This window comes from Akebia trifoliata, chromosome 3 (genome assembly GCF_017979445.1).
Source record: "Akebia trifoliata isolate Shusen 1 chromosome 3, ASM1797944v1, whole genome shotgun sequence".
In the NCBI taxonomy this organism is placed as follows: domain Eukaryota; kingdom Viridiplantae; phylum Streptophyta; class Magnoliopsida; order Ranunculales; family Lardizabalaceae; genus Akebia; species Akebia trifoliata.
Genome location: NC_141377.1, coordinates 45,908,364 through 45,930,453, shown reverse-complemented (window position 1 = coordinate 45,930,453; position 22,090 = coordinate 45,908,364). Strand labels below are relative to the sequence as shown.

Genomic DNA, 22,090 nt, shown 5'->3' with positions numbered 1-22,090 from the left:
CCGTCCATTTTCAAAATCTTAGATAAACTCAAAAGAAATTGTTTTCTCGAATAAAAAAGAAAAAGACAAATGTTTTTTCTTGAAATTTAGAGGGGTGTTGTATTGAATTGATAATGTGGTAATCCATTTGAGAAAAATGAACTTTAGTAAACCTTAAAATCTTACTACGGTAGTGAGGAAAGTGTTATTATTATTATTAAGATTTTTGGTTTTAAAACATTTTCGGACTGTTTTGGAAGAAGACTTCCTCGGTTCAATGTTCCAACTTCCAACTTCAAACTTGTTGACATTTTAAAGTAAACCACTTGTTTTCAATAAAAAATAAAAAATTAGGGCTTTGATATTACCACATTCATTCCCCCATTTTGCCATATAATATGACTATGCAATACATCATCCTATCATATAAATCATACCATAAGAAAAATTATTAGTTTTATATGTTATCATATAACCATAACATTTATTTAAGGTTGAATAATATTGAAGAACCTTTTAAGTATTAGTGAAAATTAGATACACCACTAACATAAAATAATTAAAATGCCCTTCTCTTCATAATCTCCCGAAAACTATTGATTTTTTCCATAAAATATAAATAAAAATCCATTATCTTCAACTTCTAAAACAAAGTAATTACTCTTTATATTCAACCATCAAACCTCAAGATAAGGTTTTGGGGTTAGGATAATAGGTTTTGTAAAAGGAAAATCGTAGGTTTTTTTTAGGAGATTAAATAATGTTCTTCTTATTTATAATGATCATATACAAATGATTCATTGACTTCCATTGTGATTGGTTTTGAGTGCGCACAAAAAGCAATCATCCCAACAAATATGAGATGGATTTTGATTTTGAAGTTTTTAAAAACAATTTCGAATTACTTAGTTATGCAATCAAAAGACTAATGGAAGGAGCAGGTCAACTTATCTCACACAAATTGCAAGTAGCTAGATTTTCAAGTGTTACAAGCTGTAGAAAAGTTAGAATAGCTATCAAGGTAGGTTTAGATCAAGATCATTATAAAATAACAACTATTATTATATTTTTACAGTTCGAGTCTAAGTATACAATCTAAAATCATATTTTCTTCTTAATGAATAATTAATTATAAAATTATTTTTATCAGACTCATTGTTCTGTACATGACAACATACCCTTCGATATTTGAACATTTTAACATTTTACATGATCATATCCTCTCACCCCAGGCCCTCCCTTACCCTACATTAACATAAATAGTTAGGTTCATGGTTTTAAAACTCAGTTTCGCGTCTCGTTTCATCTATGCCAAATATCGAGTCATCTCGAACAAGTTTTCTGATACATTTGGGCATGTGAACTACCACATATATCAAAATGAGACTTTGGCCCTTTATAATTAATTGTTTATATTAGGTTTTAAAAAAAATCATAAAACAATGTTTGTTTGTCAAATCTAAGCCTTTGAACGATGAAAGTAAGTCATTTTCTAACTTTTTTTCTTTTTAATTTACATAAAATTTTATTATCTATAAATCATATGCCACTCGGTCATGTTTTTGAATGTCACATGAATGTGCAATCTATATAGATAGGTAGTCCTTTACTCTGTAAAATCTCATATATATCATTTTTTTTTTTTTTTTTTGTGGTGGTGGGTGGTTTAAACGTCTCATCCATATAATTTTCGTGGGATGCACCATATTGTCTTTCCTCTTCACCTCCTTAAATTTTATTCTCTCCTCTCCCATTTTTTTAATAATATCCTTCTAATTTTATAAATTTTCCTTATAAATGTATCCTCTTTCCACTTTACCTCCTTTATTAATATTCCTCTCCAACTTCATTAAATTTTAAAATTTATTGTGTTTTTTTTTTTTTTTTTTTTTACCCTTCATCCAATATATTAGAGGCGTTGGATCTAGATACATCCAACTGTGGAGATCGCGTGAAACAATCGTTTGAAAAAAAAAAAAAACATTTAATTTCGATGATCCCCCTTTCTCAATAGAACCTAGAAGACTTCATTTAATCCCTCACATCTCCTTCTCGTCTCTCTCTCTCTCTCTCTACCTCTCGTCCTCTCGCCCAAACCCTAACCCATTGACATCTCTCTCCCTCTGATCATAACTCTATGCAAGTCATGAACTCTGGCTTCCAACTTCTCGTTGCCTCGGGTCAGTTCTCTGTCTCTCTCCATTCCTTATCTTTGTATACTATGAGAAAGCTAAATAAAATGCACGCGTTGTACCTATGAAGGAGTACTGTTGATTTCGATCTCTCCATGACTATATTCTTCAATTTTGTGAGTTATTTATTTTCTAGTTTCAGTGATTTTGATGAAGATTGCAAATCTTTAATCCCAGAACTCAATTTGCCGTCCCATACTGGATTCTTCCTTTTTCATGCATTAATTCCAAATTAATAGTTATTAAGATAGAGACAATGAATTTATATTATATTATCTTACTCTGCAGTGGACTGACTGCCCTATTATATGACTTATGTTATTGAATATGAGTTATTCCCTCTCAAGTGCAATAGAGTTCTGCAATCCTTGCGAAGGTAGTGTGTAACACATAAACGAAGGTTTAATACCCTGACCGGAGTCAAGTTTATGGCTGACATGTTGGCTTAATTTAAGGTTTAATACACTATTTCCGCTATCACCAGTCAAGAGAGAGAGAGAGAGAGAGTTGCGGGAAACAGGATATAGAAAGAGGAGGGATTAAACGAAAGTCTTTTAGGTTCTATTAAGAGCATGTTCATTGTAATTAACAGATTTTTTTGAACCATTGTTTCATGCCATCTCCACCGTTGGATGTATTGAGGTCCAACGCCTCTAATATGTTTGATGAACTTTTGGCTATCTTATTGGCTCTTGAACTGTTGGGATCAAGTGGAAATCCTTATTTTACAATTCACATTGACAATCATTTGACTTATAGGGTTAGAAGTTTTGAAATGTGTTGATTTTTTTGTGAGAATGATCTATATAGTAAGATCATCTTCACAAAAAATCAACCCATTCTAAAACTTCTTACCCTATCAAAAGTTATTTACAATTTAACAGTAAAAATTAACGGTTGATAATTCTTCAACTTATAAGCCACTTTTGATGGAGTTAGAAGTTCCAGAATGGACTGATTTTTTTTTAGAACGATCTCCTCACCATATAGATCATATTCACAAAAAATCAATATATTTCAAAACTTTTAATTATACAAGACAAAGAATTGTCAACATTGATAGTCAAATAGGGATTGTCACCTGATCCCAACCGGGGTTTTGTTGACTCAAAATATGACACAAAATCTTGATCGTGTAAACATAAAATCCAATAGTTGAAATTTTATGCGTATCTCAACAATATATATCCCAATGATACTTAGCTCGAGGATAATTTTTAACTATTGGATTTTGTGTTTTACACAGTTAAGATCTTATGTCATATCTTGAGTTAACGGAACCTAACCCATATATATGGGTTGAGTAGCATTCGGCAAATAATGTTAGGGGGCAGCACTTGGGAGATAAAATTTTTCATATATGACTTAAAAGTTTTGAGATCATCCTCACAAAAAATCAGCCCAATCTGAAACTTATAACCCCATCAAAAGTGATTTTCAAATTAATGGTAAAAAATCGAAGATCCACAATTCTAATGAAATTTTGAAAACGAGCGATTTTAGGCATCAAGTCCATTGATTGTGGCTTGTGTTGAGGTGTGGAAAGAGGGTTTCAATTCTCCACCATGGTTGCATTCCTTATTTTTTCACAAATTTGGAGGACAACTTTTAATATTATTATGTTTTCTCTTCTCTCCCTTTTAAGAATATCCCTCCAACTTTTTTATTTTTTGTTTCTTCTACCTTCTTTTAAGATTATTCCTTCAACTTTATATATGGTATTTACTGTTCTCCATTTTTCAATAATGCCTCTTCAATTTCATTGTCTTTCCTCTCTTACCCCTTAATCCCAAATAATCAATCCTTACATAATCACATTATATATATTGTCATCTAAAAATAAATGATTTTTGTGAAAGGGAGGAATTGCAACTAAATTTGAAAAGCAAGGTTTAGGGGTAATTATTTAAACTTTAGGGAAGTTCTTATAAATAGTACGAGGTCTACCTGGTAAAACTCCCTTACTTCAACACTCGTTCGTAGTTTGCACGCAGAACCTCCCAAGTCCAACTCCTAAAACCCTAAAATTTCAGTTAGGGTTCGTGTTTCTCTTGATAACGCTTCAAAAACCATTTTTTAAAATTTTTTTTTACCGTAGTTTTGAAGACCGGAAGAATGGAGCTTCTCACAATCGCGTTAAAAATGTTGAAGTGAAATGACCTAAATACCCTTCTTCATTTTTGTTATTTCCAAGGAGAGTTCCGCTTGACTAAACCTAACTCGATCTCTCTTGTTCTCATTTTGTTTTTGTCAACCTTCAATTTCTACAGCAACGGTGACCCCATTGACGACAACGATCCATTTTCCGATCAAACCCATTGACAACGACGACGCGAAGTCCGATCAACCTAAACCCATCGATATTTCTCTCTTTCTCACTGCTGTTTTCGTTCAACCTAAACCCGACAACAACGGCGACCACGATCGACACCATTGACCACCCCTTTTGCGATCAACGCCATTGATGTATTAAATTGCTTTACCATATTATACGTCTTCAGATACTTTTTCGATTCGAATTAGAAATTTAGAATTGAATCCTTCTCTATTTGATTTCAATTTGAATCGAATCCTCCCTTCTTTTTTTGGTTTCAGCAAAATTAGTTTGTTGAAATCCATTGGTATTTGTATGTTTATTTATTGTTAGAATATTGTATCAAGGAACTTGTAATACAGTGACTGCAACACAATTGTTTGATGAAATTCCTCACTAAGAAAAAAAAAAGTCCATTTGAACATCTCAATTGTTAAGTTTTTCTAATACAAACTTATAATTTTAGTAAATACTTGCAATTTTATTTATGTTCATTCTCTATATGTCACAAATATGAATTGATGATTACTATGATATAGGATACAAAAATTAGGAAAGATGGCACCTCCGCATAGAACACGGCCTATGACAGCGCTCTTGTTGTTTATGGGAGTGAACGCTGTTCTCATGTCAACCATTACTCCAGTCTATGATTTTGTTTGTTTTCTTCCATACTGGGAAAGAAGGGTACATTTCTTATCTTCATATTTTTCCAAGGAAATTTGCTTTTCAGTTCCTTATTACAATTCTATTTTCTTTTCTTATTTTTGTTTATGTAGATCTACTTAGTTATTATGTGTAGTTTTCTTATAATGAAAGTTTATATACTTATATTGGGTGCTTCAGAGAGAAAAGAGGCGTGCCCAAAGAGAAGCTGGCTTTGATGAAGGGTTCTGAATCGGCTTAATGATTGGATTTCCAGCAAAAGAATGGGTCCTGAAGGTTTGATTATGTTTGTTTGATTCTTAAACACTGAAAAATGTTATTTGATGTGGGATTACAAAAGTTTAACGTAAAAACATGTAAGAAAACTATCTTTAATGCTAGTATATAAGTTCTAACGATGTTACTTAGGAAAAGATTAAAATGTGCATTTAGGGATATATATACTGGGCAAGAAAACTGTCCATGTGACCAATTGGGAGGGTTTCAATGTGGCAAATAACAAGAAAGAGATTTCGCGATTACCATGAAACTAGAAAAAATGTTGTCATCAATGTAAAAAAGGATTGTGTATTATGCAGGTATTTTCTTTATTAGGAAAATTTCATATGTCCATTTTTAAAAAGAGTTTCTATTGAAATTTGTATAAAATTTATTTAAATTAAAATACTTATTTTATAATTTTGTAATATAAATTTATTAAATTTATATATATTTATTAAGGTATTCTGGTCATTTTTGGTGCATTATCAACATTAAGGGTATTTTGATCATTTTACTTAAAATAAAGTAACGGAAGGCAAATAAGAAGAATGAAAAATATATCTTATATGCATTTGTTGGATGTATATTTTTCATGTTTTTATTTATTTCAGTTTTACTTATTATATTTGTTATGGTTATTATGTTTAAATGATGTCAAAATATAACTGAGATGTTATGTGATGTGTTATGTATATATGATGTAATGTGGATATTGGATTTTGTATTATATAGGTATTTTCTTTATCAGGAAAATTTCATATATCCATTTTTAAGAGGAGATGTTGTCGAAATTTCTATAGGATTATAAAATTTATAAATTTATTTAAATTAAAAAAATTATTTTTAAAATTTTTAAATATAATTTTAATATATTTATATATATTTAGTGTAATTATATATTTATAAGGGTATTTTGGTCATTTTTGATGCATTCGAGGTGCATTATCAACATTAAGGGTATTCTTGTCATTTTACCAGAATACAGCAGCCGTATCGCCGTATCAAACAATAATTACCAAATTCTGGTAAATAGCACAACACTTTTATAAGACTATCAAACAAGTTTTTCAGTATTCCAGCATTTTACAGCTGCTTCTTACAGTAGAATCTGACAATAAATTTTGGTAGCGTTAACAAACGGGGCCTAACTGTGATGATGCCTCGTTTCCTCACATTGTCCAATGTGAGAATTCTACCTCTAATCCCCATCCAAATAAAAAGTCACCTTTGTCGGAACAAGAGGACCCCACACCTCCTTTACAGGAAAAAGCTTAGGGACAAAGGTCAAAGCCTGGTAAAACGAGTGAACTGAAAACTTGCCCTTCTTGTCAAGCAACCAAAGTCTCATATCATCCAACTCTTGATTGCACACTTTCGATTCCAAGACCACCACTAACTGAGCAACCGAATTCAACTCCCAATCGTTGAAATGCCTCTTGAAACCCAAATCCCACCTTCCATCACTACTTGGAGGTGAAAGGACATTACTAATAGGAACACCTTTCTTTATAGATAGAGAAAAAAAACCAGGAAAATGGTCCTTTAAGCATGCATGGCCACACCAAAGATCCTCCAAAAAATGCACTGAATTGCCTCTCCCAACTTTGAACCTAAACTTATCTTAGAACAACGGAAAAACTTTTTGAATTCCCCGCCATATACCACAACCAAGAGTTCCACGGATTTGGTTACACTCTCAACCAAAAGAATTTTCCCTGAACTTCGCAGCGATCACCCTCCTCCATAAATTGAAACGCTCACACCCAAGTCTTCAAAGCCATTTTCCTAACAGAGCCTGATTTATCAATCTTAGATTCCATATCCCTAGCCCCCCGTTCTTCTTTGGTCTACAAATGCACTTCCAACTCACCGGATGAAATTTCTTATTCCCTTCCCTATCATGCCTCAAGAAGTCCCTGGAGATTTTATTTAATCTAGCCTCCACGCTGACCGACATCTGAAAAAGCGAAAGGAAATACATCAGAATGCTAGACAAAGTACTCTTTGATCAGAACCAATTTCTCCCCTTTTCCCAAACCAAGTCCCAAATAGCCTTACAATTAAACACTGCCCCCCCAACGGCATCTCAAGATAAGAAGTTGGCAACGAACCCACAAGGCATCCCAAATAAGCCCCAAGAGTCTCAATGTTACTAACTTCCTCCACAGCAAACACCTTGCTTCTCTCTCAAGTTCTTTTATTTGCAAATCTCATTATCTTGGCAAGAGGTTGTCGACTAGTTTTTTAACACGATCCAAACTAACCCTTAGATTTGTTTTGCTTCTAAGGTTTAATTTCAGTGTGGTTAGGAATGCTACAGGATGCTTTCTGAAATGTACTCTCTTTCAAATCTAGGAGGAGTTCTCATTAACTAGTTTGCATAAATCGATGATTGATGCATCTCTTAGGACATCAGTTTTAGACGTAATGGTAATGACTAGGAGATTGGCGTGGTGGTGAATCTCTTGGAAAGGGTTGCTAGTGAAAATAAACATTGCCACAATCCGAGCAAGATAGGGTGGAGGCGGGCTTTGAGTGGTTGCTCTCAATGACGTCCTTTTACTTCAGAGGAAAACCTACTCCTTTCCAGCTATATTGGATGGAAATCCCCAATTCCCTCCAAAATAACAATTTTTGTTCAGACTGCAATGTTTAATAATCACCATCAACCACTTGTTTAGTAGAAGTTACACGATCCCCTATAGGTGCATCATGTGTAAACCATGGATGAGAAAGTGGAACATATACTCTTTCTCTTGCCCTTTTTTTCCCCTGAAGTTTTAGGGTTGGGTTCCTCTCCATATTTTGGGTGAGTTGGAAAGCGTCATAACCTGTTTGAGGCGTGCTTATTAGCGCCATGATCCTGGATGATGATCCCCTTTGGTGTTTGTTGGGCCATCTGGTAGGAAACAAATACAAGCATGTTTAACAATGAGAAAGAATGAAAGATAATGCTACAACTACAAGTGTTGAAGATTGAAATTCTCGTATTCCTTATTGTTAGTCTTGACAAAGTTTTGGGGCTCTAGTTCCAGTGAATGTTCATTTGTATTTCTTCAAAATATATTCATCTTTTATTGATAAATAATCTTACAGATTTAAATCCTCCCATAATCCACTCTTGGTGACTAGCTATGCAATCTTCTTTAAAGTAAGATGGACGTTAGATAGATACCTGCAGTAGTGATATATTTTTATCAATGAGATGGCCACTAGGTATACCTTATACTACTACTAGGTTGGGCAAGAAGTTGGTTGACCTCTGAAGTTGCCCCAGAGAGCTGCAGCTAGGCAATACGACCCATGTGATTAGTATTTAGTAATATCAAACCGTACAGGATGTTATTGTCCATCCCTATCGAATCATATCAGATCACGATTACTCGATAAATTATATTTTGACATCAGTTTGACAACTTAGGAACCTAAATAATGTTGTAAATACCTATATGGGTGTATTATTGTTACAGTAAATAGGAAGTAACAGTGTACAAAATCAACGAAAAGAAGGTGCTAGCTAGCTTAGTTGGTAGTATTTGGGTGTTGATACCGTAGACCTTGGTCCAAGGCCCACCATCATCGTTACTGGTTTCATTAAAACAGGTTTATCGATCTTTTGTATATATAATATATATAGACAGCATTCTGTATACAACATTCTTGGCAAAAAAGTTTTGGAATGTGAGGGAGATCATCATCACAAAAAATCAGCTGATTCTAAAACTTGTATCGCTATGAAAAGTGATTACAAACTACTGATTAAAATGAACGGTCCACGATTCTTCAATATAGAAAATCCAATGAATAAAGTTTTACAAATATTATGATTACTTTTCCAAATAAGATGTGATGCAAATTAATGCTAACTTAAAGCAACATATGTATTTGTAAAGTATAAAGCACGAGAGGGAAATATACTTATTAGATAAGATGATTGGTAGACATGGCATGCCTAGTAAGCGTCAACTCCACACAACGATCTATTGTTTCGAGGTTCTCAAACTTCTATCCCAAGATTCAACAATAATTGTCTTTCAAGGGAAAGCAATATTCCAATTCCTCTGTTCTGATCGAATTGATAACGTATTTTTACCATTGATCTGTGATTAAAATGATGTAAAAAGTACTTGAAGAATATGATAAATTTTAAATTTTTGTGTATTTCAAGATTTGGGGTGCTTAGAGGACATTTTGCGGTATTGCATCACATTTTGCAATCTGAACAAGGAACATAAATTGGAGTTAATTTGAGGGGTTACAACATTCTAGGGGTGTCCAATGGTATTGCATCACATTTTGCAATCTGAACAAGGAACATAAATTGGAGTTAATTTGAGGGGTTACAACATTCTAGGGGTGTCCAATGGACACCTCATCCGATTGTACAACTGGTTCATATTAATATTTAACACAGAATGATATCGACGCACTATTTATTTAAGAATAATGATTTTCTAACTAGAAAGTCTTCACCTGATCAATCTTGGCTGATGTGTTATGGACACAAAATCATAGATCTGTTTTCTTGGGATACACAATGAAAATCTCCATAAAAAATGTGTATTTGTGTATCTTGAGAAAATAGATCTATGGTTCCTTGTCCGTAATGCTCAATGAAGTATTGACCGAGTGAAGACTTTCTACTAAGAATATCAGTACTCTTTATTTAATTCCTGTTGACTATAGATTATCTTGATGTGAGTCATCCATTATAGGATTGGCAACAGATCGATTTGGTACCTGATTAGTGCCATTTCAATACCGATCCAAAATTTTCTAAAGATTTATCTTATCTGATCCAAATGAATTAATAAATATGTGAACTAATTCGATCCGTTTCATTTCATCCTTAATTTGAAATCGATCTGGTCCAAATCGAACACATGCCTTATTTTTAAATTATCAATGTTCAAAAATTTTAAAAATATAAAATCATATAAAATTAAAAAAAACCTACTTTCCTACCATAAATATAAAGGAAAATAAAAAAGATTAAAACATTTTATCTATATGTATTTATATGAAACTAAGAATAATAAAAAAAAAAATTATTGAAATATATTCATATCGGATTGGGTACATCCGAATTCAATTCGAAATTATTTTAGATCTAAAATTTCAATCCGAATTCGATCCAAAAATCTGATTTTTTATATATTTTTTAGATTGAATTGATTCGGACATTGGATATATTTCAGATCATTACTAGTCCTAAACCATGCTAATAGTCGTAGATGACCTAATTATGAAAGACATTGTTCTCATCTCGGTGACTGCAAATGCAATTAGAGGATGTAGTAGTTCCCTTCAGTGCCAGTCTTTGTTATCAAATCTCGTGTATGTCACGCTTTAGGTGACGTGTGTGCCGTATTGATTTGGTATTTGGATGCACAAATTTATTAAATAAAAACTTGAGAACAACAGTCGAAAGGGTGGTCAACCTTGTGCTGCAAATGTGCCTTAAAAAATATTGTTATTTATGGTAGTTCTGTAATTTATGGGGTGCAATTTTTTTAATCCCACGTGAACCATTTTGTTAAAGAGAATCTGGACCATTCTTCAAAACTGTCACATTAGTTAATCAATTACAACCAACCATGTTTTTTTTATTTTATTTTATACAGAAGCCTCCAACATTTTGGTGAATGAGTTGAGTTACTTCCATGGTTTTTAAACTCATTCGAGATCGAGACGTATCATCCGAGTTAATCGGTATCAAAGTTGAATGAGATCAATTCACAAAGTCATTTTTTTGATCGAGTTTTACATCTCACGTACAATTTTTCGAGTTATCTCACGAGACGTCTCAAACGTATCGGAAAACTCGTCCGAGACGACTCAGTATCGGAGTTGAACGAGATGAGACGCGATACCGAATTTAAAAACCATGGTTACTTCCTGCCTTTTCAATTTGACGTAATTGCCTTTTTTGAGATACTTAACAAAAAATACTCAAAACGCTTTAGTCATCAACCTCAATACCCCTTAATTTTTTTTTTTTTGGGGTGGATAAATGAAGCATTTCTTGCAAGGAATTAAGATCAGTTACAAATAAATAAATTTTTTAAAAAAATACAGGAATTAAGATCAGTTTAAAATCGATGAATTAAATATGAGGGAGTTCGAGCCATTTTTTTGTTAGTCTTCCAAGAGAGTTTTGTTGTGCAGACCTATTATTGTATTTTTATTCACTAATGTTGAGGTGACATAGGGTATTTATTGCGATTCTCACAATTTTGACATGAGATGTGTATATAATCATAGATGTGCTTCCTTGTGATGCGAGTAAAATCATTTACGGTTATATATGCATCTCCACGACAGAATTGTGAGAATTACAGTAAATCCTATGTCACCTCAGCATGAATCATTTTTCTTATAAGAACTCTTTCATTTTATATTGTTTGTTATTTAGAAAACCTTGGAATGAGAATCAGGCTAGTCTGACTGACTTACCAAAAAATCATATATTTTAGTCTGATTTAAGTGATTGACAATGAAGGTTATTATTGTACTCCTAAATTTAAAATTCAAATTCAAAAAAGGTAAAAGTTATACTTTTTTACCCCCAAAAATTCTTAGAATTTTATCCCCTACAATGTTATGACATTGGATCATGTTTTGGGATGTCACAAATTGATGGAGTTAGAAAACTTTTGTTGTTAACTTAGTAAGGAAAATAATTTTCTTATTTAACAAATTTTAAAATACAACTTATATCGTAATAAATGATTAAATATGTATAATACCCTTTATTTTTTAAATCAAATACTAAATATATCCTCTTAATATTTATAGACATCAAGAGGAGAGATGATATAACATGCATTAATTTAAGAGTCGTGCTGAAGGTGACATAGGATTTATTGTGATTCTCACAATTCTGAGGTGGAGCGCATCTCCACGTTAGAATTGTGAGAATAAAAAAAAATCCTGTGTCACGTCAGCATTAGTGTTAATTTAAAGAAATAACTACTGAGAGTATTACAGGATATAATATGTATTAATAAATGAGTTTTTCTTTTCTTTTAAATAAAAATGTAATAAGTTCCTCGGTAAATCTCTTCAAATATAATGCAAGTAATTAGGATGTAATAAGTAAAAGTTGGAGTGCGAATATAATTTCTCTTGCTTGATTGTTTGGGTTAAAAAAAAAAAAAACACTCGAAATTGAATCAAATCTCTTGTTGTACACTATGAGACAGCATGCCACGGCATGTCCATCTGGCCAAACCTATTTTCACACCATCGTACCGCGTCTTCCTCCTCGTTCCTCTCTGCCACCACTTGAATCACCAATCATCATCTTATCTCAATCCCCACATCCCTCTCCACTCCAATCTATGATTATCTTCATTTCTTAGAGAAATATCTGAAACTCAACAACAACACCACCACCAAACATATCTAGATCGGAAGAGATGAGTTTCAGAGACGAAAGTGATGATGGAAGGGATCTTCGAAAGCCTTTCCTCCATACTGGAAGCTGGTATCGTATGGGATCAAGGCAGTCCAGCATGATGGAGAAGCTCGGTTCTTCTCAAATCATTCGCGATGGTTCTGTCTCCGTTCTTGTCTGCGTTCTCATCGTCGCCTTGGGCCCTATTCAGTTCGGTTTCACCGTATGTATCTAACCCTAACAACCCAAATTACTCACCAACATCACCACCTCTCCAATTTCTCTCTTTTTTTGTTTTGTTTTCAGGGTGGATACTCTTCTCCAACACAATCTGACATCATCAAAGATCTGGGACTTTCAATCCCAGAGGTGAACCCTTTGATCTGGAATTTTAGCTTTTGGATTCTAAGCTAACTCCCCTTGTATTATTAAGAGCTTTATATCTCAAATCTTCTGAGTGCAGTTCTCTTTATTTGGTTCTCTATCAAATGTGGGTGCTATGGTTGGTGCGATAGCTAGCGGTCAGATTGCAGAGTACATTGGGAGAAAAGGGGTACCATAAAAATCCCTTTTTTTCCCCTCTTAATTTTGTATTGTTCTAGGGTCTGTTCTTCTGATTATGAAATTTCCAATTGAATTGCAGTCATTGATGATTGCTTCCATCCCTAATATCATCGGTTGGCTCGCCATTTCATTTGCCAAAGTGAGTTACTTCCCTTATCATCTCCCTTTTCAATAATTTAACGGTTTTGAGGATATCTTCATTGAGTTTCTTCTAATTATTCTTCATTTTGTTTGCTAATTTTATGTAGGATTCTTCGTTTCTGTACATGGGTAGATTGTTGGAAGGATTTGGAGTGGGGGTGATCTCCTACACGGTAACTTCGATATCCCATTTGTTTTTTTTTTTTTCCAAGTTGTACTTGAGAAGCCTTAGAATATTTCTATCGTTTTGGTATATGGTAGGTGCCTGTGTATATAGCAGAGATAGCACCTCAGGACATGAGAGGAAGCCTTGGATCTGTGAACCAGGTTGGTTGTGTCTATTGTTTATTAGTTTGAATCCTTTAATGGCTTTTTCCTTATAAGCATATCCAGGAATTGATCACATGGAATTGAAAATTTTAATCTTTGTTTTGTGTAGCTTTCTGTCACAATTGGTTTAATGCTCGCTTATCTCTTGGGACTTTTTGTTAATTGGAGAGTGCTGGCAATTATGGGTAAGCCTACGTACGACCTACTTTGTTAACTAGAAGCGAGTAGGAGGCCCTTTCAATGTATTATTTGTGCAAGTTTGTAAATGTATTTGATGGATGTGTTATTATTTCTTGCGAGCGTTGTTGCAAATGATGAGCTTGCTGACACATTGGTGTAGCTGGACACTTTTTTCAAAGTTCAAACCCAGTTAAGGTTTCATTGAGGGACCAATCTCGATTGACTTGAATGAGTAGTTGATCAAGTTTTTGAAGTTTGAAAAGCTTATTGTGATATCTCAAGGCTTTCAGACACTTGATCAATACGTTTTTCTGTAGTTTGGTATATTAGGTTTCTCAAATACTCGAGTGAACTTTATGATTACTCAAGTGAGCTATTTGAGCTAGGATTTTGAATTTTCGTACTTGAGCTTTTTAGCTCTTAGTTAAGTTCCTTTGGCTTTTCAGAAATCCCAATACCCTGAACTCGACTATTGTGTAGATTGATCGGAGAGTTGCCAGCTGGTTTTTCAATCACTTTGGCACAATTTTTGTTTACTGAATCAGGCTTTATGCATTCAATTTATAATTCAGATTTTAATTGATCACCTTCGCCCAATTAACCAACCCAATCCTGGATCTCTCCTTGAGTTTTTTGAGTTATTGAGCTTTTACAAATTTCATTCGATTGATTACCATTAAGGCCATTTCCGTAAAATATCTTTGCTCGTTGTCTGTTAACTTTCATTGCATTAACAGAAGCTACCCAAAATGTCAGTTTCATATGGTCTGATTTAACGAAGCTTTATGTCCTCTTTATTTGCAGGAATCTTACCTTGTACAATTTTGATACCTGGCCTATTTTTCATCCCTGAGTCCCCTCGATGGCTGGTAAGGATCATGGAGTAAATGCCATTCAAACCATAATTCAGAATCTTGTTCTTGACTCTGATATGTTCTTTTAACCTTACTGATATCCAGGCAAAAATGGGTATGATGGAAGATTTTGAAGCTTCTTTGCAAGTTCTACGTGGATTTGATACGGACATTTCCATTGAAGTGAATGAAATCAAGGTGCCAAACTTGAACTGCTTCTAGTCTTTTTTAGCTAAAGTCAATCTAATCCTAGAATGGTTTGTCCTCTATTTTAGCATCTTTGGATCAGTTTAATTACACATACACAAGCACCAAATAAAAACCTGTCAAGGTTAAGGTCTGTATATTATTTCTGTGAAGTCAATATCATTTCCCCAGAAATTTGCTTTATGCAGAGGTCCGTAGCATCAACAACCAGAAGAACTACAATCCGTTTTTCAGATCTGAAGCAAAGAAAATATTGGTTTCCACTCATGGTACCATAGAATGTCTAAAAGTTCCATTCTTCTGATGTCATTTTCTTAGTCTTGAAAGTGGAAAAAAGCATCATAACTTAATTTGCTTGATTCTAATATTCTGCAGATTGGAATTGGATTACTCGTGCTGCAGCAGCTAAGTGGAATCAATGCCATTTTATTCTACTCCAGTAATATTTTTAAATCTGCTGGTAAGCTCATCATCTCTTTAATTTTGAGTTGCCTACCAACATCAAAATGGACCTTGAGTTTAGTTTACTTGTTTGTATAGCTGGTTGATTCTGAATAAAGGGATATTTGGCCAATAGAAACATGGGAGGCATTGTGACTTTTTGCTCTTTTTCTTTCTGTCTTTTCATGCCAATTAAAAATGAGATTTACAGTATCTGTTATTGCTAAGTTGCTTATGATTTGGCTTCTTGAATGGTTCTTAAATGAATGGCACTAGATGTACTGAACAACACTTTTCTAATCAATCTAAAAAAAGGTTTTCTTGAAATTACTTGGTGCATCATTTGAGGGTTCACACTAAGAACCTTAAAGGAGCTGCTAGAGTCTCCGCCTTAGTGCCTTCATCTTAACATTTCTAATATCAGAGTTCCCTCTCATGTTAGTTTCATTTTCACGCAACTCCCACTTTTACAGGAAGGCTCTTTTGGCTAGTAGCGAGGGCAATAATGTTAGCTAAAATAGGCACTACGTGATTGAATTTCGTTATACTCTGTAAATCAATTGACTTAAGGACCAGTATAAGTACGTATTAGTGAATGACAATAAATATCTTATTAAGGACTAAATTGGAATGGACTATGTACTATTTCGATTATGAAATTGTTTTGTTATAGGAGGTACCTACCAAGAACTATGTTGCATTCACATTTTAAGCATTTCTTCCACACTAATTGCTGCTTTGAATATGTGAAGAGCCCTCATATAAATCAAATACTTGATTTTTCTTAGTTGAAGAAAAATACACTGAAGTTAATCATCATCAAAGCCTTATCTGAAAATTTTGGGGTTGGCTGAATGAATCTTATTCTTCCGTTCAATTATGTCTAAAAGAGCTATGCACTAAAAAGGCAATTCTTTAACAAAATTTGGTTGCTGTATCGCATGTTTTACTTCTTTTTGTAACATTCAATTATAAAACTCAAATATTCTTAAAATTTAAAAAATTAAATCTAAATTTGATCTGGGTAATCTGACCCTTAAGCTATTTTGTTCATTCAATGAACGTGAAACTTTCCCTAATGAAGTTACTATTTACCCATATATAGATACATATATTAATACTAAAAATGACATATTCAGGTTGTTCACATGTTTACCTTCATGTCATACTCCTCCTGCCCTGCTCACCCATCTCCAAACAATAGACTTCTTCAAGATGAATGCCTATTCTGTTATTGGAATGACCAAGTTGCGAATATTAGCAATCATGTAAAACAATCTTGAAAACTCTTTTTGCAACTGGACTCATTGACATAAGAAGTTGTTAATAAATAACTTTGTCTAATGAATTATTAATACTAATAACTGCCTATTGATTTAGTTGGATGTTTGCACGTAATGCTTTGCTAAATAAACTTCAGGAATGGTGGTTCAAGTCTATAAGTAGAACTAGTGCCCTTGCTGTAGGACTATTTAATGATACTGGACAATTTTGAACCAAGAATTTATATAGGGTAATACAGAACTATTGATGTTTAGAACAGAGGTGGAAACATAGAGATTATGTAAAATATAAGGTTCTGTTCCAATTTCTGGGTGCAGGTTTTGAGTTGATTACAATGGGGTAAAATTGTTAAAAAGGGAATTTGAATGGGATTTCTATTGGACAAAACTAAGGACTGATTTAAAGGGGTTCCTTTGGGCAGAAAAATAGGAGAAACATACAGATGAAATGACAGAAGTGTGACTAGGAACCTCACCTAGCCTAGGATCTTCAACCATTGGAGTTTGACCAACAGCTGAAGCTTCAAAGGATGGAATCAACACCACCCACCTGGAATGCAAGGAGTCACAGCTCATGGATAGCAACCATCTCAGCAGACACATAAACAGAAACATGTTCACTTATCTAAAATTGAAGGAGTACAAGAGTATTTATAGATAGTTGGATAGAACTCCTAGAGAACAAAATTTTCCCAGGAATAATTGAGGGAAACTTATGAAAAATATTGATTTGATGATGAAGTGAAAAAACAAGTGGAAAAAGAAGAAGAGAAATTGGATGGTTATAAAGGATCCAATTATTTGATTATCAATGAGCAAAAGAAATGATAAAAACAAAAATCAATTGTTCCTCATTTCTAGGGGTTTCGTTACTCCTAACTTTTGTTTTTTGTGCCAGGAAAGTCGGGAGACTGTTGATCATTTGTTATTACATTGTTCATTTGCTTCCAAAATTTGGTCTTACTTTTTGGGGTTGTTCAATTTGTGTTGGTTTCTTGCTTCGTCGAAATACCCTTTTTGGAGCTGGGGTATTCACATGTTCACAGGTAGGACAAGAATCTTTAGGCTTTGCTCCCCTTTGCTATATGTTGGAGCATTTGGAAGGAGAGAAATAGGAGAATTTTATCGGGTTTGGACAGTTCGTTCCACGATATGGTTTGATGGTATTAGGGTTTTTGTATCATTGGTGCAAGTTAGATGTAGCTTTTAAAGGGTTTTTTTTTAGGAGTTTGTATTTAAGTAGGACTCCTTGTGTTCCTTATAATTTTTTTTTTTTTATTTTTGTTGCTCCTTGTAATTTTGATTGTCATCTCAACCTCCTTTCTAATAATTTTTTTTTTTACCTATAAAAATAAAATAAAAAATCAATTGATAAATTAAAAGAGAAGTAGTCTATAGATACCATCTGGCTATCTAACATATCAATTCAAAATTGGATCGAAAAGAGAATATTGGACCTAAAAAGATAACTATTGAAAATTGGAATCAGAAGTTGCTATTTAACTCTTTGTGCCCAAAGCTTCAATGGTTATATAAATTTATGAGTTGTAGTGAGGTACCATTTAAAGTTGGACTATTCTTGACCTCCTTTACTAAAGTTTGAAGATATGCTTAGGATAGAGTTGACTGACTAAATAGGATGATCCCAATATTCTGACCTGTTCTACAGAAATCAGAGAAAATTGCCTCCTAGTATGAGGACTTGATGGGTTTGTGCAGTATCTTATTCATTTATTCTAGTTAATTGTACATTGTGTGTTCTTGCCCTTATTACCTTATTATTTATTTGTGTTGGCCAACAATTGAATAATCCCACCTGGATCACGAATTAACCCACAACTTGCTGGTGTAATGTAAAGTTTTTGAAATTCATTTTCGCTATTTATGCTGATTTTTTGGGGAAGAAAGGGGCAGTTTGTGGAGAAGGGTTGTCCAGGCTAAGTATGGTGAGAAGAGGTGTGGTTGGTATAGTGGTGATGCAACAAGAACGTATGGTGTAGTGTTTAGAAGGGTATTCTTAAGGTCATCAAGCAGTTCAAAAGAGGGATTAGTTTCAGAGTGGTGTTAGGGGACAAGGTTAGATTTTGGGAAGATAAGTGTTACAATAATCCGGCTCTGTCAACTCAATACCCTTCCTTGTACGCTTGCTCTCTAGAAAAGAACTGCTCGATATAGCACTGCTTGAATCGTAATGGGATCATTCCTTGGGATTTGGCCTTCAGGACGAATTTCAATGATTGGGAAATAATTGAGGTAACTTCTCTTTTGGATCTTCTGAATACTTTCCGACTCAGGGAGAGCGATCAAGATGGGAAGAATTGTTCAAGGCTTAGGGAGGGTAAGTGATTCTCAATCTATTCCCTATATAAATCCTTGCTACGATCGTTTGAAACCTCTTTCTCTGAATAAATTATTTGGTATTTGGTCTGCTCTTGTTCCATCCAAGGTTTCGTTTTTGTGTGGCTAGCCTCCTTAGGGAGGATTCTCACCTTGGATAATTTGATTTTTCGTGGTTGGATTAGTCTAAATTTCTGTCCCCTTTGCAAGAGAGATGGGGAAACTGTCAATCACACCTTGATATATTGTTCTTTCTCCGGGGTATTTGGATTTTCTTTCTTTCCCATTTCCTGGTGGATTGGGTTTTACCTCGTACATTCTTCTCGCTCTTGAAAGGGTGGACACTCAATATCTTTTCTCTTTAAAAAAAAACATCTTTGGGCTATTCTTCCTTCACCAATTGTTTGGGGTCTTTGGAAACAGAGAAACAACAAGGTGTTCAAGGGTAAGGAAAGTACGTCTCAAGCTGTGTTTCTGGAAATTCTTGGCTTGGTATACCTTTGATCGAATCTGAGCAAGGATTTTTTGGGGGTAACCTTTGAGGATTTTGTGTTTAGATGAGATTCCCTTTTGTGATCTGTAGTGCTCCTTGGGCTTTTGTAGGTTTTTTGGCTTTTCTGTTTTTTGTTTCTTTTTCGTTTCTTTTTTTGTTTGGGGGCTATCTCCACCTCCTTTTCTTTGTATTCCCCTTTCTTTAGTATAATTTTTACACTAAAAAATTTATACTCGGTTTTTATATGATTAAGCTTTATCTAGTATTTCACATATGGACTTTGTCCTCTTATATGCATACTCTTGTCAATCATGACTTAAATGACAATCCAGTATCTCTTGGTAGTTTGGTGGCAACAAAATTATAAAGTTCCTTTGTCGTCAGCTCTTTGCAATGTTGACTATTCATTCATTTGCTTCAAATTTGACCAGGGATTTCCTCAAGTAACGTTGCAACAGTCGCACTTGGGGTCATTCAGGTGTTAAATCACTACAAGCAGAATACTTTTATTTGTCCAATTAAGTTTTTTTTTTTTTTTTAACCATGGAAAATTCTCAGAAGTCCTTCATTTAGAATCTCAATCTTATATGTTTTGTAGGTCATTGCCACCGGAGTGACTACTTGGTTGGTGGACAAAGCTGGTCGTCGGCTTCTTCTCATAGTGAGTTTGAGAAAAGAGATGAGATCATGTCTCCGAGATGTTGAAGCTACCCAGCACCCCATCTTTTGGATTTCTACATAATATTTAAGACTGAAAAAAATGATTTAAGTAAAACTGTGCCTTCAATGAGGTTGAAGAGGAGTATGTATTAAGCTAGAAGACTTGGTGTTGGGTAGTTCGCACAATTGGCACAAACGATCTCATATCTTGGGCAAAAGGTTTCTTTTCCTCGATCAGTAGATCAATATTTTTTTGGAGTAACATCATTACCATCACCATTATCATCTTTTGGGGTCACCAACATGAATCCTATTTCACCATTCAACTCTATCTAGATTGAGTGAAAAAAAACTGAAAAATGAGATCCACTATTTCTGCAGATTTCTTCATCTGGAATGACTGTTAGCCTTCTCATTGTTGCAGTTGCATTTTATTTGAAGGTATGTCTTGCTGGGCTCTGGAGGTCTTGATTTGAATTGTGGATATTTATATTTGTCAACCAACATTCTTGGGAGTTCATAAATCAAGCATATGCTTTCTAATGTTCTTTCCTTGTATGTGCCTAGGGTGCTGCCCTGGAAGATTCTCATCTCTATAGTATCATGGGCATACTGTCATTGGTTGGACTTCTGGTATGTCTTTGTTTTCTACAAAGTTCTTATGCATTGGTCATTACTTTTCATTGTTAACTATTCTATCTCGGTTTGCTTAATAAACATATTTCTTTCAGGCCTTTGTAATTTCCTTCTCTCTAGGAATTGGAGCCATTCCATGGGTTATAATGTCCGAGGTATGCACGGTTAATCCCTACTTTGTTTATCTGTTGCAAGAGGAGAAAACCTTTGCCAGAATTTATTGGACAGGCTAAATTCAACAAGAAATTATTTGATGAGAAGTAATTTTTTGTTCGCAATTTAAGGAAGTCTTCTGCAATCATTTTGACACTCCTTTTCAGGAACATTGTCCAAACCGGTGTCAAAGACATCCCTATCCTTGTCCACCCTGTACTTAACATGGTTCTATTAACACAAGAACCGATTTTATATTGAGCTCAGTACCTTACTGGGCAGTACGCATTTTTTTTTTTGGGGGTGGGGTTGTACTCTCTCTTCTAAATACTGTGATAGCAGCATGACTCTTTTTCCCCTATTGATATAAACTGATGTGGAAAGAAGACTCAATTTCTGAATTGGCTTTGCAGATACTTCCGGTTAATATTAAGGGTCTCGCTGGTAGCATAGCGACGTTGGCCAACTGGCTGACTTCCTTCATAATTACAATGACTGCAAACTTGCTCTTAAGTTGGAGCAATGGAGGTGCCTCTCTCTCTCTGTCTCACACACACACGCACACACATGCACATATCGTCATCCCCTATTGCTACTACTACTAAAATGGTGCATCCACTCTCAACAGGAACCTTCACCATTTACACGCTTGTGAGTGCTTGTGCTGTTGTGTTTGTTACACTATGGGTCCCTGAGACCAAGGGGAGAACTTTGGAGGAAATTCAAGGGTCCTTCAGATAATATTTTGTTGCAAGTCCTGGGGGTGTTCCCAATTCCTATTGGAAGCAACTTTGTAGCTTATTTTAATCTGGCTGAACTGAATATCTTATATTTCTGTGAGGCCAGTTCTCCACTATTGTATTAAGTCCTTGCCTCGTATATATATATTTCCAAATTATTTCAATTTTCTATGCCCAACAACTGGCTCATCTTGTCCGGATTTTGCATTGTAGTTCCTGAACCCAACATAAAGTTAAATGGGTTTCAAATGTTGGATTCA

General features: G+C 34.3%; 1 protein-coding gene across 1 annotated transcript; it reads left to right on the top strand.

The window, feature by feature from the left end:
* Window positions 1–12,595: 12,595 nt before the first annotated feature.
* On the top strand, window positions 12,596–22,090 carry LOC147407358 (sugar transporter ERD6-like 6). The gene is made up of 18 exons (XM_086435888.1): window positions 12,596–13,034; window positions 13,118–13,180; window positions 13,275–13,364; window positions 13,455–13,514; window positions 13,624–13,689; window positions 13,778–13,843; window positions 13,956–14,031; window positions 14,831–14,895; window positions 14,986–15,078; window positions 15,276–15,356; window positions 15,463–15,547; window positions 20,073–20,119; window positions 20,240–20,302; window positions 20,683–20,742; window positions 20,869–20,934; window positions 21,033–21,092; window positions 21,504–21,618; window positions 21,719–22,090. The coding sequence occupies exons 1-18, from the start codon at window positions 12,834–12,836 to the stop codon at window positions 21,829–21,831; spliced, it is 1,470 nt and encodes a 489-aa protein (XP_086292014.1). The 5' UTR covers window positions 12,596–12,833; the 3' UTR covers window positions 21,832–22,090.

Excerpts from the sequence above, each read along its gene's own strand:
- LOC147407358 (XM_086435888.1), top strand. The coding sequence starts at position 12,834 with ATGAGTTTCAGAGACGAAAGTGATGATGGAAGGGATCTTCGAAAGCCT. Across the intron at positions 13,181-13,274 it reads TGGGACTTTCAATCCCAGAG|TTCTCTTTATTTGGTTCTCT; the intron begins GTGAACCCTTTG and ends TTCTGAGTGCAG. Across the intron at positions 13,690-13,777 it reads TGGGGGTGATCTCCTACACG|GTGCCTGTGTATATAGCAGA; the intron begins GTAACTTCGATA and ends GGTATATGGTAG.